Source organism: Solanum dulcamara, chromosome 6, assembly GCF_947179165.1.
Source record: "Solanum dulcamara chromosome 6, daSolDulc1.2, whole genome shotgun sequence".
NCBI lineage: Eukaryota > Viridiplantae > Streptophyta > Magnoliopsida > Solanales > Solanaceae > Solanum > Solanum dulcamara.
This window is the reverse complement of record NC_077242.1, coordinates 3,170,421-3,187,729: the sequence shown is the minus strand read 5'-3', so window position 1 is coordinate 3,187,729 and position 17,309 is coordinate 3,170,421. Positions and strand designations below refer to the sequence as shown.

The window sequence follows — 17,309 nt, the reverse complement described above, 5'->3', positions numbered from 1 at the left end:
TTGAATCAATACGTTGTAAGATTATTGAATTTATTTTATAATTTTATTATTTTAATAGTGAAATTACATATTAATGATATACGAACTATATCAAAAAAGTTCGTAATTTATGATTGTACTTTATTTTAAAATATCATTCTCAATACTTGAAATTCAAAAAAAAAAAAAAAAAAAACGTTTTCCTTGCCCAAAAATGTCTCTTTGAACTCATGAGAAGTTGGGAATTGGAACCAACCACTATCTTCCATGGCGGGAAAATGAATCCCTAAAATCTCCACTATTTATTCCTAATAAATGCTAAGCATAAACAATTCCAGCTTCTTCAAATTTCCTTTCAGACCCGACAATTTTAACCCTAGATTTCTTCTACTATTTGTTTCTCCAATGGCGTCTTCTACTAAAGTCACAGTGGAGTATGCGAAATCCGGTCGATCGTCATGTAAGAAATGCGACGAAAAGATTCCGGCGAAATCTGTAAGGCTGGGATTGGTGTCAAAACATCCTCAAGGCTTTGACCAGACGAAATGGCATCATCTCGATTGTTTCCCGTTCAGTTCTGATTTCGTTTCCTCTATCGAAGACGTCACTGGATTGTCATTGCTCCAGGTATACATTTCTAGAACTTGGACTAAATTTAGGCACCTTTTGCAATTTGCATGTTGAGTATTTACTGTATTATTTAGAGTAACATGTCAAAAACACTTGTCCCCTGGTTTTTAACTATAGATGTGTGAGTTACCTAGCTGACCTATGCTAATTATTTATCAAAATATACCTTAACTATCAAGTATTCCTCTTTCCTACGTGAACTTGGTGATATTCCAAGTAGGAAAATGAATCAACTTATATTTGAATTGTGTTTCAATAAATAGTATTGATAGTTCACGTATGAAACTTGAAAAACCTAGACACTTTAGGCATTCTTCATTAATACAGACAAGGATTTCCATAATACACCCTTACTCCGCCAAGCTTGTAACTTAGTGAAGAAGATGAAGGAGTGGAACCACACATTTGGGCAACTTTGGAATGACTATTTGAGGAGAAAAAATATTTCCTGATTTTTTCAAGCATTTTAAAATTATTTTAAATTAAACAATTGTGATTTATTGTACTGTTTTCTAATTTGGAGCTTGTAGTATACTTGCATTCAGTAAGGACTAAGGTAGCGTTTGTTTGACATATGTTGTGCAAAAAATTGAAAATCATTGCGAACAATTCAAAAGCTGTTTTTCAATTTGAGAAATACTATTTGACCATTTTCAACTCGGAAAATATTGCTGGAAGTCCAACAACGACGGTTGGGAACCATAAGCCAGAGTTGTTTTTCACCTCTAAAATACCATTGGGGATCAAAAAGTGACCACTGGAAGTGAAGTTTCTTTTAATGAAAAATGCTATCTGAACACAATTGAATTCATGCAAAGAAGTCTTACAAAGTTGTCTAAATGACACTTAATACTTTCACTTCATCCGTTGAAGATGTGGTAGTTACTGTACAATCACTCTCCACAGATGAAGTTTTTTTTTTTCCATTTCTTCATTTCCCAATGCATGTTTAGCTGTTTATTTTATTGTTCATTCTTGTGAAAAAAGTTGTCTTCTTTTAGTTGTAGCTATAGGTGAGCATGGCGTAAACTGTCTTCCGCTAGGCTATGTTATGAACTTTTGTTAAATATATACTTGCACTCAGTCAAAATCATTATCAAAAAGTTGTACGTGCATCTGATTGTATTTGGCATCACCTGACTTGGAACAACTTTGTATCATTATGGAGCCTTTTTTTCCATCTTGATAAACTATACTATATTCACGGCGTTTTATTTGATAACTGAAAGGTTTCTGCTTAAGGTGATAATATTCTTTGTTGCAGCTAAGCTTGTCTTTCTGATTTTATGCAGAGCAAAGATAAAGAAACTTTGGAGAAATTGATTAACAAAGAGATTCCGACTTTGCAGAAGGTGAGATCTTCTTTAGTGTTTAAATTCTTTAGGCATTTGTAATGCAAGTATAAAGCGCTTGTTATGGTAACATAGTAGGCTGAAACTGACTCCACTTAAAATTCCCACTATTTAAAATCTCAAGAACATGAGTTTTGCCAAGTCACTCTTCAAATCCTTTTCTAGTTTTCTTTAACTGAGAGATGTTTCAACTTATGTTGTCATCAAGTTGAGTTGCCAACTTTTTCACCTTGTGCTTTTACTTCCTGAAGTTTGAAGCTTTGCTGGACTTATTTTATTCCCAAGTTTATAAAATTATGCAAATTCTAAAGCTGAGGTACCTGTCTAGCAAGTCAGTTTGTTGGAGCTTCACTTGTGCTGACAATGAAGTGATTAATTAACAGGTTTCGGATGCAGACTCAGACAAGAATGACAGAAAACAAAAGGAAACTTGTGCACAGGTAAAGTTAAGTGATAGCGAATCTGGTGTTTGTTTTTTACTTATTTATTCTCACTGATCTCCTGCATCTGGCTTGTAAACATATGAGAAGGAAGGTTCAGAGCATGAACTAAGCAAGCAAAAGCGACTAAAGGTAGCTATTGCAGTTTCCACTTGAAGTTTCCAGTAGACTTGTTTTTATTAGTAAAAGGAAACTAGAAGGCACAACTTGAATTTATTTTGTATCCAGTTGCATTACTTTGATTTATTATTATTAGTAGGTAATTATCTGTTGTTTAGTCTTATTTGTTCCTCAGTTTTTAATATTACTATCTGTTGCCATATTTTCTTTGTATCCTGTTATTTTTTCTGTCTTATTTTCTTACAACCATGCTTCAAATTCTTCTTCTTTTCTTTTGAGCCGAGGGTCTATCCGAAACAACCTCTCTACCTCATAAAGGTAGGGTAGGTTTGTGGATATCCTACTTTCCTCAGACTCCACTTGTGGGATTGACTGGGAATGTTGTTGTTGTAGAGTATAGGTAATTATATTGAGTACAGTTAGTGGTATCGAGTTCACTGTGTCATGTTCGTATATGAAAATGTGCATAACAGGTTAAGTACTCACTTATGGAAAGCTTATTTGGTACTCTAGTTTGCCAAAATGATCCTCCCATCAATGTAGCATATATGAGTAGTAGAATTATGGAAAATTTTGATTGTGGATGAATGCATTATTTTTTCATTTCATAGATGTTTTCTTATATGCTGTTCCTCTATTGCTCTTTGTTTCTTTGTAGGTTTCTTCAGGCTCTCCGTGTCTTCAGGATGACCAGAAAATAATTATATATTTTTATCCCTTTTAACAAATCAAACTCCATTGAAACATTAAAGCATATTATGTTCATTCCAAAAAGCATCATGCACCTAGATGTTTTTTATTTGTTTGATAAAGTGCACCTAGATGTTATTGTAGTGCTGCCTCCTTTCCCTAGATATCCTAGAGCCAACTATAGAAGCAATTGTTCATGTATGACAATTTTCTAACTTATACCCTTCTTAGAAGCTTGTGGACTGTAGTAGAAATCAGTGACAAAGAATTGATGATGTCAAGAGTTTTCACCAATTTTACGTACTTATTTCTGTGGATTTTTAGTGAATCAAAAGCTTCATTCTCTATGGCATGACAACAGGATTATGGAATATACGGGAAAGTAATTAGGAGACATTTATATGCTTTGGTGTCACGACCCAAAAACTGAGGTCATGATGGCACACATCTCAAAACCCAATCTGATGTGTAACCCTAAAAATAAAATTCATACAAGACTTCCAAAGAGGAAAGTGATTCCACGATTTAAATAAAAAGAAAAAAAAACAATGAAGAAATTATCCCAAAACCTGGTGTCATAAGTATAAAGAGCATCTAATAAAAGGTTCGAATCTGAAGATACAACATAAGTCTCTGAATGATACAAAAGACTGAAAAATAAAGATAGACTAGTGACGATCCGAATTCTGGGACCTCACCACTAATCTGAGAATTACACAATCCGCTAGAATATTAACTGCCACGTGGGGTACCCCGACTAGTATCTGCATCAAAAAGGGACACAGAAGTAGGGGTGAGTACAATTCACATGTACTCAGTAGGTTTTAGCTGACTGAGTATAAGGAATTAATCAAACCTATGAAGTAAACTAAGGAACGCTTCCACCTGCATATAGAAAAGTCCCACTTCGGCATCGGTGCCGCCAGTTTATATATATAGTGGCACGAATAAAGTATAATAACAACTCATAATCACAATTAATCAAATAATTCAAGCAGCACAAATGTCAATGCAATGCAATGCAATATGATGATGCAATGATGTGGTGGTACGGTGGAATCAAGACTGTCGCACAGCCTGTCGTATACACCTGCCGAGCTGTGCTACCAAGCAGGACCCATGGGGGTCTCGCAGACCATATACCTCAATCACAATATCTCATTATCCTTGCCACCTCCTCGTGGTCAAGGGATCACAATGCATCCACTACCCTGCCGGAAAACTACCTCGGTCAGGGACTCAAGATACAAAGGTTGGGATCACAATGCATCCACTACCCTACCGGAAAACTGCCTCGGTCAGGGACTCAAGATACAAAGGTTTAAAGGTGTTTCATTTTCTTTCTCAAAAAGAATTTCCATATTTCTCAACTTCCCATGTTTCATGATGTGATGAATGAGGATGAATGCATCAAAACACATATGCATGGAAGTAATAATCAACTCACATGTGGTATAATGTTCAAAGTTCTCAAAACTTAACCTACACATGATATTCACCCTCAATAAATAGTAACGGGAAGAACACACTTTCATTTAAATATTCACCCCTTTCTCAACAATATTTCAATACTCAAGTATGCTCAAAACCCCCAACTCAATCTCTTAGGCGGCATCACAAGTCAAATAATATACTCAAGCCTCTCTCTTAGGCAAATCATAATTCACATGCTCTCAAAGCAAATAAGATAACAAATAAGGCCCCCACACGGGCTATGTAATACAAATAAACCCCGTCACGGCAACACATTAATAAATAAGCCTCCACACGGACATCATAATATATATAACATTCTCAACTCATACTACAACCCCATCCCAAAGTCTATAACATATGAATGATTAATTACCCCATCTCAATCTCAAAGAAAGATAGCCAAACCTACCTCAATTGCCGAAACCGCACTCGAATACCTCCACCGGACAAGTAACTCTCGAATTCAGCGCTCGGAATGACAACCCACTATCAACAATGAAACATACACGTCACAAGGAGTCCAATGACACCCATATTGATAGGTTTCGGAACCGGGGGTAAAATGGTCCAAAAATTAACTATTTTCGAAAAGGGTCAAATCTGTAAATTTATTGAACAATCCCATTCTATTGGTAATAAGGAACTCATGGTTGAAAAACCCATAAAAATAGAGCTCAAAACGAGTTGGAAATCACAATTTTCCTTAAATTCGGATTAGGGAAGAAACAAGGATTTTTGGGGTTTGAAACTAAAATTTAAGAGTTAAAATCGTCAAAAACTTAATGAAAAAGGAAGGTTTTAGGTCAAAAATCACTTACCCAACACTTTGCCTCGAAAATCTCTTCTCAAATCACCTCAAGGAGTTCAAGAACTCAAACAAATGTTGAAAAATATTGAAATGAGAAGAAAGGGGCATTTTCTGCCCAAAAAGTTACTGTTCACGCGTGTTACTGTTCACGCGTGTTTTGTACAAATTTACGAAAATCACCCTCAAGGTCATTACAATATCCACCACTAAAAAGGATGTTCGTCCTCGAACATAAGATAAAATAAAGTACCTGGGGTCTCAAAAAGCTGAGGGTATCGAGCCTGCATATCAGACTCTAACTCCCAAGTCGCCTCCTCAGCAGGCCGATGCTGCCACTGCACCTTGACCGAAGCGACCTCCTTGGTCCTGAGTCTACGAAGCCGCCTATCTAGAATAACTGTCGGCTCCTCCTCATAAGTCAAATCCGGACTCAACTCTACCGCATCATAAGAAATCACATGAGACTCATCCGGTATGTACTTGCGAAGCATAGAAACATGAAACACCGGATGGACAGCTGACAATTTAGGGGGTAAGGCCAACTTATACGCCACTCCACCTACTCTCCTCAGGATTTCAAACGGGCCAACAAACCTTGGGCTAAGCTTGCCCTTCTTTCCGAACCTCATCACACCCTTCATGGGCGATATTTTAAGCCACACGCAATCACCCACCATGAACTCTAAGGAACGAACCCTCCTATCAGCATAACTCTTCTGACGACTCTGAGCTGTCAATAGTCGACCCTGAATCAAACGTACCCGCTCCACAGCATCCCTAAGTAAGTCAGTATCCAATGCATCAACCGCAACAGAATCAAACCATCCAATGGGTGATCGACACCTACGACCATACAATGCCTCAAATGGTGCCATTTGAATGCTGGAGTGATAACTGTTATTATAGGCAAACTCTGCTAAGGGCAAGTGTTGGTCCCATCGGGCACCAAAATCAATCACACAGGCCCTAAGCATATCCTCCAACACCTGAATAGTCCGTTCAGACTGACCATCGGTTTGGGGATGAAATGCTGAACTCATCTCTAGTCGCGTACCCAAACCACGCTGTAATGCCTTCCAAAAGTGAGAGGTGAACACTGAACCCCGATCCGATACAATAGAGATAGGCACCCCATGCAGCCTAACAATCTCACGAAGATAGATCCTAGCTAACTGATCCGCATTGTAGCTAGTCTTCACCGGAAGGAAATGGGCTGATTTGGTCAATCGATCCACAATCACCCAGACAGAGTCATACTTACCCAATGCCATGGGTAATCCAGACACGAAGTCCATGGTGATACGCTCCCATTTCCACTCAGGAATGGGCATCCTTTGCATAGGACCACCCGGTTTCTGATGCTCATACTTCACTTGTTGGCAATTTAGACACTTAGCCACAAAATCAATAATGTCTCTCTTCATGCCACACCACCAATAATGTTGTTTCAAGTCATGAAACATCTTTGCCACTCCCGGGTGAATCGAATACTTGGAACAATGAGCCTCCTCTAATATCATACGTACCCATTCACTAACCTTGGGCACACAAATGCGACCATTAATCCTCAAAACTCCTTCCTGATCAAGAGAGGCTGATTTTGCTTCACCACTCAACACTTTGTCTCGAATGGCCCTCAATTTTTCATCTTCAAACTGGTGTGTACGAATCTGGTCCATCAAAGTAGACCTAGCCTCCACAAATGCCAAAATACCATGATGTGTAGAAATATCCAGTCGGACCAACTGTCTAGCCAATGACTGAACCTCCAACGCCAAAGGCCTCTCCACAGCCTTAAGAAAGGCCAAACTACCCATGCTAGATGCTTTGCGACTCAGGGCATCCGCTACCACATTAGCTTTGCCCGGATGATAAAGTATGGTAATGTCATAGTCTTTCAATAACTCTAACCACCTACGCTGCCGCATGTTCAGATTCGGCTGAGAAAAGATATACTTAAGGCTACGGTGGTCAGTATAGACCTCGCAATGCACTCCATAGAGATAATGCCTCCACAACTTCAGAACAAACACCACTGCTGCTAACTCTAAGTCGTGGGTAGGATAGTTCTTCTCATGTACCTTCAACTGTCGAGAAGCATAAGCTATAACTCTACCTTTTTGCATCAATACACCACCCAAGCCGACTCCCGAAGCATCACAAAACACAATAAATGCCACGCCCTCCTCGGGTAAGGCTAGAATAGGTGCTGAAGTCAATAATTCCTTGAGCTTTTGAAAGCTCGCCTCACACTCATCAGTCCACTGAAATGCCACGGTCTTTTGAGTTAGCCTAGTCAATGGGGCTGCAATAGAAGAGAATCCTTGAACAAACCGACGATAGTAGCCTGCCAACCCAATAAAACTCCGAATCTCGGTAACCGAAGTAGGCCTAACCCAATCACGAACCGCTGCAACTTTGGCTGGATCAACCATAATACCATCCTTGGTCACTATATGACCCAAGAATGTCACGGACTCAAGCCAAAACTCACATTTGGAGAATTTTGCATACAACTTCTCCTCTCTCAATCTCTGAAGGACTGTCCTCAGGTGCCTAACATGATCCGCCTCATTCTTGGAATAAACCAAGATGTCATCAATAAACACAATCACAAACGAGTCCAAATAAGGTCGAAATACCCGGTTCATCAACTCCATAAAAGCAGCCGGGGCATTAGTCAACCCGAAGGACATAACCACAAACTCATAATGCCCATAACGAGTCCTGAATGCAGTCTTCGGGATGTCAGATTCTCGAACTCTCAACTGATGGTAACCCGACCTCAAATCAATCTTTGAGAACACCGATGCACCTTGAAGCTGGTCAAATAAATCATCAATGCGAGGGAGAGGATACTTGTTCTTGATAGTGACTTTGTTCAACTGTCGATAGTCAATACACATCCTCATAGTACCATCTTTCTTCTTCACAAATAAAACCGGTGCACCCCACGGTGATACACTAGGTCTAATAAACCCTTTCTTCAATAAATCTTCCAATTGTTCTTTCAACTCTTTCAATTCTGCCGGAGCCATCCGATAAGGAGAAATAGAGATGGGTTTAGTGTCATGCTCCAAATCAATCACAAAATCGATATCACGATCAGGAGGAACTCCCGGCAAGTCTGTAGGAAATACATCCATAAACTCTCTCACCACCCTCGTAGTCTCTATATGAGATGACTCCGTGGTGAGATCACGTACATGAGCCAAATAAGACAAACAACCCTTATCCATCAAGCGACGAGCACGAATATAAGATATCACCCCCTTAGGGTATGAACTCGGATTACCCTTCCATACTAAGCTAGGTAAACCGAGATAAGCTAAGGTCACGGTCTTTGCATAACAATCTAATATAGCATGATAAGGAGATAACCAGTCCATACCCAGTATCACATCAAAATCAAGCATGTCTAATAAAATCAAGTCTGCACGGGTCTCTCTACCCGAAAATATCACCAAACATCCCTTGTATACCCGATCCACTACTAAAGATTCACCTATTGGGGTAGAAATAGTAATAGGCACAATAAGGGACTCACTCACATAATCAATACCCACATCAAAATAAGTCGACACATAAGAATAGGTAGACCCTGGGTCAAATAATACTGAAGCAGAACGATGGCAAACTGGAACAATACCTGTAATAACTGCATCAGAGGCTTCTGCCTCATATCTACCCGGTATAGCATAGCATAATTGACGGTCACCCTTAGCCTGCGAACCACCACGAGCACCACCTCGTACTCTACCCCTAGCACCATGGGTGCCACCTCTAGTATTCTGCGAAGAACCTCGAATAGTTGGAGCATCTATAGAATGAACAACTGGTGCCCCAGGCCGTCCATTAGAAGGAGCACGTTTGGGGCAATCTTGGGCCTTATGCCCAAACTCATCACACACATAACAACCTCGAGGACCTGAACTCCGTGGGGAATAACTAGAATTGTTAAAACGACCTCCGGAGCTCGAAGAACCCTGAATAGCTGCCTGGACTGGTCTGCCCTGATAACCATGGGTTCCTGAACCCGAATATTCTCTACCCTTGGAGGAATGATCGCTAAATTGACCCTGCCGACGGAACCTCTTGGCCCCGCCCTGTCTAGCACGTCGGATACTCTCTATCATCCTGGCATGATCAATAATACTCTGAAACGTACCCCCAGACAGTACAAGAGAGGCTGTAGCCTCCTGGAGATAACCGGCGAATCCCTTCACTAGTTTGCGAATCCGCTCGAATTCGGTGGGAATACTCGACATAGCATAACGAGATAACTCATGGAAGCGAGTCTCGTACTCAGATACAGATAAGGAGCCCTGCTCCAGTCTGTCAAACTCATCCCTACGCTGATCACGAAGGCTATATGGCACAAATCTCTCAAGGAACACCTCAGTAAACTGTTCCCAACTCATCATAGGAGAACCAATAGGTCTACGAGCAAGAACTGACCTCCACCATTCTTTGGCCACTCCCGCAAATTGATATGAAGTGTAAGCAACTCCATGTGCCTCTAAAATGCCTAGGTTGAACAACCTATCTTGACACTCAGTCAAAAAGTCATAGGCTTTCTCTCCGGCTTTACCATCAAACCTTGGAGGTGCCAATCGAACGAACCTCTCAAAACTCTTCTGCTCAGCTACCGACATGGCAGCATTAGCAGAAACTGGCGGAGCTGCAAATCTCGGAGGTGCAATAGAAGGCATTGAAGATGAACCAGGAGTCTGAAATCCTACACTAGGCCCCTGAACTGGCGGTGTAGCACCAACTGTGATAGGAGAACCTATAGTACCTGAAATAATACCAGAGGTAGGAGCACCATCCAGTCTAGCCAATAATCGAACCAATAGCTCTTGAAGCATCAGAGTACTATCGGGAACCACAGGAGGCTGGGATGGCCTCTCCTCCTCAGTCTTCTGCTCTAAGTCATCCTCATGCTCATACATGGGCTCAGGTGATAGCTCTCTAGCTCGTCCACGAGCAGGTGCCGCTCCCCTTGCTCGGCCTCGTCCCCTGACTCCACCACGTCCTCTACCTCGCCCGCGTACTGGGGCTTGAGCAGCAGGTGCAGCCTCACCCTCAGTAATTGTGGCTCTAGTCCTCACCATCTGCGCAGAAGGAATAGATCAGAGGTATACAACACTTGATATGAATAAATCGCACGAAGGGAGTAAAAAGAAAGAAATTCTCCTATTAAGTATCTTGTAGCCTCTCGAAGATAAGTACGGACGTCTACGTACCGATCCGCAAGACTCTACTAGACACCCTGCTCTTTAACTTATAAGACCGGTGAACCTAGTGCTCTGATACCAATTGTCACGACCCAAAAACTGAGGTCATGATGGCACACATCTCAAAACCCAATCTGATGTGTAACCCTAAAAATAAAATTCATACAAGACTTCCAAAGAGGAAAGTGATTCCACGATTTAAATAAAAAGAAAAAAAAACAATGAAGAAATTATCCCAAAACCTGGTGTCATAAGTATAAAGAGCATCTAATACAAGGTTCGAATCTGAAGATACAACATAAGTCTCTGAATGATACAAAAGACTGAAAAATAAAGATAGACTAGTGACGATCCGAATTCTGGGACCTCACCACTAATCTGAGAATTACACAATCCGCTAGAATATTAACTGCCACGTGGGGTACCCCGACTAGTATCTGCATCAAAAAGGGACACAGAAGTAGGGGTGAGTACAATTCACATGTACTCAGTAGGTTTTAGCTGACTGAGTATAAGGAATTAATCAAACCTATGAAGTAAACTAAGGAACGCTTCCACCTGCATATAGAAAAGTCCCACTTCGGCATCGGTGCCGCCAGTTTATATATATAGTGGCACGAATAAAGTATAATAACAACTCATAATCACAATTAATCAAATAATTCAAGCAGCACAAATGTCAATGCAATGCAATGCAATATGATGATGCAATGATGTGGTGGTACGGTGGAATCAAGACTGTCGCACAGCCTGTCGTATACACCTGCCGAGCTGTGCTACCAAGCAGGACCCATGGGGGTCTCGCAGACCATATACCTCAATCACAATATCTCATTATCCTTGCCACCTTCTCGTGGTCAAGGGATCACAATGCATCCACTACCCTGCCGGAAAACTACCTCGGTCAGGGACTCAAGATACAAAGGTTGGGATCACAATGCATCCACTACCCTACCGGAAAACTGCCTCGGTCAGGGACTCAAGATACAAAGGTTTAAAGGTGTTTCATTTTCTTTCTCAAAAAGAATTTCCATATTTCTCAACTTCCCATGTTTCATGATGTGATGAATGAGGATGAATGCATCAAAACACATATGCATGGAAGTAATAATCAACTCACATGTGGTATAATGTTCAAAGTTCTCAAAACTTAACCTACACATGATATTCACCCTCAATAAATAGTAACGGGAAGAACACACTTTCATTTAAATATTCACCCCTTTCTCAACAATATTTCAATACTCAAGTATGCTCAAAACCCCCAACTCAATCTCTTAGGCGGCATCACAAGTCAAATAATATACTCAAGCCTCTCTCTTAGGCAAATCATAATTCACATGCTCTCAAAGCAAATAAGATAACAAATAAGGCCCCCACACGGGCTATGTAATACAAATAAACCCCGTCACGGCAACACATTAATAAATAAGCCTCCACACGGACATCATAATATATATAACATTCTCAACTCATACTACAACCCCATCCCAAAGTCTATAACATATGAATGATTAATTACCCCATCTCAATCTCAAAGAAAGATAGCCAAACCTACCTCAATTGCCGAAACCGCACTCGAATACCTCCACCGGACAAGTAACTCTCGAATTCAGCGCTCGGAATGACAACCCACTATCAACAATGAAACATACACGTCACAAGGAGTCCAATGACACCCATATTGATAGGTTTCGGAACCGGGGGTAAAATGGTCCAAAAATTAACTATTTTCGAAAAGGGTCAAATCTGTAAATTTATTGAACAATCCCATTCTATTGGTAATAAGGAACTCATGGTTGAAAAACCCATAAAAATAGAGCTCAAAACGAGTTGGAAATCACAATTTTCCTTAAATTCGGATTAGGGAAGAAACAAGGATTTTTGGGGTTTGAAACTAAAATTTAAGAGTTAAAATCGTCAAAAACTTAATGAAAAAGGAAGGTTTTAGGTCAAAAATCACTTACCCAACACTTTGCCTCGAAAATCTCTTCTCAAATCACCTCAAGGAGTTCAAGAACTCAAACAAATGTTGAAAAATATTGAAATGAGAAGAAAGGGGCATTTTCTGCCCAAAAAGTTACTGTTCACGCGTGTTACTGTTCACGCGTGTTTTGTACAAATTTACGAAAATCACCCTCAAGGTCATTACATTTGGTCTTTCTGCACTATGTTGGCACTTGTCAGGGCAAACCTTAGCATGCATGACAAATCATCTAGCCAGTCCAGAATGCAAATATTGTTTTTGGTGCGCTGCAAATGCTTACAGCTAAAATTGTCTTTGTTCATACAAAGGAGAGATGATTGCCATCTTCCCTTACAAGGTCGGGGTAGCCTTCAGGCTTTACCTGAGTCGGAAAAGTTGTCTCTGCTTTTCATTTCCGGTATCCCACACTGAAGTTGGCAATAGGATAAACTTAGACCACCGATAAACTTTGAATAGATCTTGAAATGAAAGATGACTTTGTTGATTAGTCTGCACAATTACATTAAGCAGTATGTTCCCATGTTTTTTTTGCATCTCTTTATGTTTGTCTCCTATTCATTTTAGTTGAACTGACTCTCTAAGCATGTCTTGCATGACAAAACTCTTTTAGCTGTCGGCCACTGAAGAGGAACCTGTGTTGGAGATAGCCTTCTCTATTTCTGATGTGAGGGACACTTATAAGGTACGATATCTGGCATATGTCAAAATCAGTAATCCCCTTTACCCACATCCTAGAGCAGCAAAAATTGAATGAAAATGTTAGAACCGGAAAAGCTTTAGTTTGTAACGCTTTATTATTTTTTCTTTTTAGGTTTTGATTTGTCATAGGATGGCATTTTAACGGAATGTTTTAACAAATAGCTGCTTCCTGATTTAGCTATTAGCTAATTAAATGGCCCCCTTGCCGCCTCATTTTGACGATATGAAAATGAATGGTCTTTTTAGCTTCTGTGCTATCTGTTATTTTTTTCTGCAGTTTTATATTTGTAAAAAAAAAAAGGGCCTCTGATCAGATATTTGGCACTTTGTTTTAATGGAGAGCTATTTCTTTTTCTCAGGATGCTACATTGTTACCAAAGTGGAGGGCATTTCGGACGATTATATATCTTGAACAGGTTAGTCTTATTGAGATTATATTTGATTAATTATTTGACAAAAATGTTGACACTCAAGTTGTATGAGGTTTTCAATTGAGTACATGAAGATATCATTTTGCTGTGGTGGTAGTTGGCCAGGGTGTTGTTGAGTGGGTATTCAAGATATTCACTCTGTAGGATGCTAGTATAGGTATACTCTTCTTTGCCCAACATCTCACAGCTGCAATTTCTCTCCCATCATTCTCATTCTACACTTTAAAGTTTTCCTTCTCCAATTTTATGTGACATCTTGTTGACATATTGTTCAACCTTTTCATTCTTTGAACTTTTATTTTAACCACTACTTCGGTCAATGAATCAATGATGATATAATAATCCATTCATACTTCTTTTAATAATGGTGCTAGTTTAACTTGTATGACCTCTAATGGGATGGAATAGTATCAGATACAGGGCCAGACGCATGGCGTGGAGTCTTTTATTCTAGCACTGGTTTGGCATGTGATCAAAAGATCTCGCTTTTCACCTTTATGTACTTTTATGGGTTTTTAGGACAATGGGCTTCATGCTTCAAGTAAAATTGCCGCCTTTGATTTTGATGGTTGTCTTGCAAATACAAACGTGAAAAGGTATGGTTTCTTCCTTTTTTTCATATTATCTTAAACTCTCAAGATGAGAGTGTGTATATGATAATTATTCCAACTTTAAATAATCTGTGATTGGAGCTTAAACTGATTCTAGAATGTATGAAAACACAGGATTTAATAGAAAAGAATCGTCATGTTTTTAATAAGACTAAACAGTTATTACTTGCCCCAAAGTAGTGGCTGTGTTACAATGATGAATATTATATCAAGTGTCCAAGACATACATCCAACTGTCTGTACATAGAGTTCCTTCATAATTCTTTCTTCTAGTTTTTCCTCTGTAAGTCACCCAGAATGTACATGCAGGCATGAATGAAGGCACTACTTTCCTGATTCAATCTCTCTTCCTGGTGTTGCATTTCTCCAAGTTGTTGAGTTCTCATTCACCGTTTTTGGATGCACTCAAGTAATGAAAATACAAGTAAATAGAGCTCTATAAAGTAGGCAAATCACACTGTAAAAAAGTTATTTGTGCTTCCTTCCATTTTTTGGCCTACCCTTTCTTTTTTAAGTTGTAGCTATGAAAGTGCATGTCAACTTGTGACTTTTTTGTGAAAAAACTGATTTTTTTGAACCTTGGTTTTCTAAATGATTTATACGAGAACCTTTTCCTAGTAGCCATAGCATTTTGCCATCTTCCACCCAAAATCTCATAACTATGGATTTTAGTAAGGAATTCCTCCACGTCATCCATTTTGTTTTTAAACTGTTAGGAGTATTTATTTTTTTAAGAAGGGACTTGGAGATGTACTTGTTTCTTCAATAGTTCTATTGACACCAAATACACAGCTCTTTGTTTGCATAATTTAGTGTCTTGGTGACTGTGTCAAAAAGAAAAGTACTCCGTGTCCGGTGAATACTATGTTTTAACATCCTCTCTTTTTCTCTTTTTATTAGTTTTTAGGATGGACTATGTATACCAATGTCATAAATATTCTGGAGTGAGATTGAAGTGTTTTTTAATATTCTGGAATTGGATAAGTATTTTTAAATATTCTGAAATTAGATAAGTGTTTTAAAGTCAAACTTCTCTTTTTGATATGACGGAGTTACATTTTTCTCAGAGTTGGTGCAGATGCTTGGTCTCTGATGCATCCTTCAATCCCGAAGAAGCTGCAGAGCCTGTACAATGATGGCTATAAGCTGGTGGACATCCTTTTTCTAGTGTCTAAATAACATGTTTAATTCATATGCTGCAGTATATTAAGTCATTAGGTGGATTTGAAGTGTGTTAGACAAGTTCATCGCATTATCTGCAAATTAGCCATCTTATTTTTATTAATACATGCAGGTAATTTTTAGTAATGAATCCAACATTGAGCGTTGGAATAAAAGTAGGCAGGCAGCTGTGGACTCGAAAATTGGACGCCTTGAACAATTTATCAAAGTAGCTGGTGTTCCAATTCAGGTGATTGGTCTTTTTGTGTATCTACATTTTGGATCTAGGTAGTATTTTTCCTTAGATGTAATGAAGGTTAATTCTCTTTTAAATAGTAGCTGATAAGTTGCTTATTAGTGCCTGATCCTTCTGCAGCCCCTCACCCCCAGCAGAGTATAGGAAAATGGAGAAAAAGGACGTTTCTCTCAGATTAATCTCTTTTTGGCTTTTGTTTGTTGCTAGGTCGTGGTTTGTTGGTGGGGTGGCAGGTTCCTTCATAAGTGATGAAAATAGCAGAGAGAAAAATCTAATGGAATTCTCCGTAAATAGTTCTCATAGCTCCATTGATGCAGGTTTTCATCGCTTGTGGCTTGAGTAAGATCAAGCCAGAAGATCCCTTTCGCAAGCCTAAGACTGGGATGTGGAATATTATGAAAAAGCAGTTCAATTCTGGAGTTCCCATAGACATGGACGAGTTATTTCCTCTTCCTTGGTCAATAGCCCAATTTTAAATATTTAACTTTCTAATCATTGACGAATCTAATAGAGCTTTTCTTATTGTCATTCTAGGTCTTTCTATGTTGGTGATGCTGCTGGCAGACAAGGTGACCATAGTGATGCTGATATTAGATTTGCGCAGGTACCTAATTCTGCTGACATTAGATGATGATTACTTTTGCATCCTTTTTTTTAACTATGCTTTGTTTGCTAACTTGTGTCACATCCCTACTTGACTCAGACCGACTGCTCTGCTGATATGCATGATACTTGTGTATGCTATAAGATACAGATTTAAACTTCGACGGGTTCAATCATATTGAAATTATGAGTTCAAAGTTTGATATTTGTTACATTTTAATAATTTTTTATGTGTACATTTGTGTCACGAAAATGATGGGTTCAGTTGAACCCCCAATAACTTGTATGATGCATCTACCATATCTGCGTACAATATACCCTTGTGGTCGGGCCCTTCCCCGGACCCTGCGCATAGCTGGAGCTTTAGTGCATCGGACTGCCCTTTATGCATCTACCATATCTGCTATTATTTAGGTTGTTTGGATATGGTTAACACACTTTAATACGGGGTTCCATTGTGTTTTTGTTGCAGGCGATTGGAATGAGATTTTATGTTCCGGAGGAATTCTTTGAGAAGGAAACTTGACAATGACAATGAGCATTTGTTGTGTAACATCTACTACAGTAGAAAGAACATGCGTACAACTCTTTCCCTGCAAAGGGGTTGACATTTATGTAAATATTACTTTCATATTCTACCTTTGATTTTGCTTTGCAGGAGTAAGATTTTTCTTATTTAAATTATCTTCTATTCTATCTCCTTTTCATCCTTTTGCGGAGATTTCTGCAAAGCCATACCTCAGTCCTTTTTGCTTTGGAAGCGGATCAAAGGTTGCATGAAACTATTTATTCTTCAAAATTATGAAGAGATGCATTGATTGGAAATTGT

At 39.2% G+C, this 17,309-nt stretch overlaps 1 protein-coding gene and 1 pseudogene across 3 annotated transcripts; both read left to right on the top strand.

The window, feature by feature from the left end:
• Nucleotides 1-138: 138 nt before the first annotated feature.
• LOC129893219 (polynucleotide 3'-phosphatase ZDP) lies at nt 139-17,305 on the top strand. Of its 3 annotated transcripts, XM_055968716.1 has the most exons (12): nt 142-606; nt 1,902-1,961; nt 2,345-2,401; nt 2,492-2,533; nt 13,330-13,401; nt 13,778-13,834; nt 14,369-14,445; nt 15,528-15,609; nt 15,755-15,871; nt 16,195-16,316; nt 16,412-16,481; nt 16,953-17,305. In XM_055968716.1, exons 1-12 carry the CDS (start codon nt 295-297, stop codon nt 17,004-17,006), a joined length of 1,122 nt encoding a protein of 373 aa, XP_055824691.1. In that variant the 5' UTR covers nt 142-294; the 3' UTR covers nt 17,007-17,305. The 3 variants fall into 3 exon arrangements, with proteins under 3 accessions (XP_055824693.1, XP_055824692.1, XP_055824691.1); XM_055968717.1 differs by lacking the exon at nt 2,492-2,533 and having other exon boundaries at nt 141-606; XM_055968718.1 differs by lacking the exons at nt 16,195-16,316; nt 16,412-16,481; nt 16,953-17,305 and adding an exon at nt 16,085-16,188 and having other exon boundaries at nt 139-606.
• LOC129893666 (U6atac minor spliceosomal RNA) lies at nt 13,014-13,248 on the top strand (annotated as a pseudogene).
• Nucleotides 17,306-17,309: the final 4 nt, after the last annotated feature.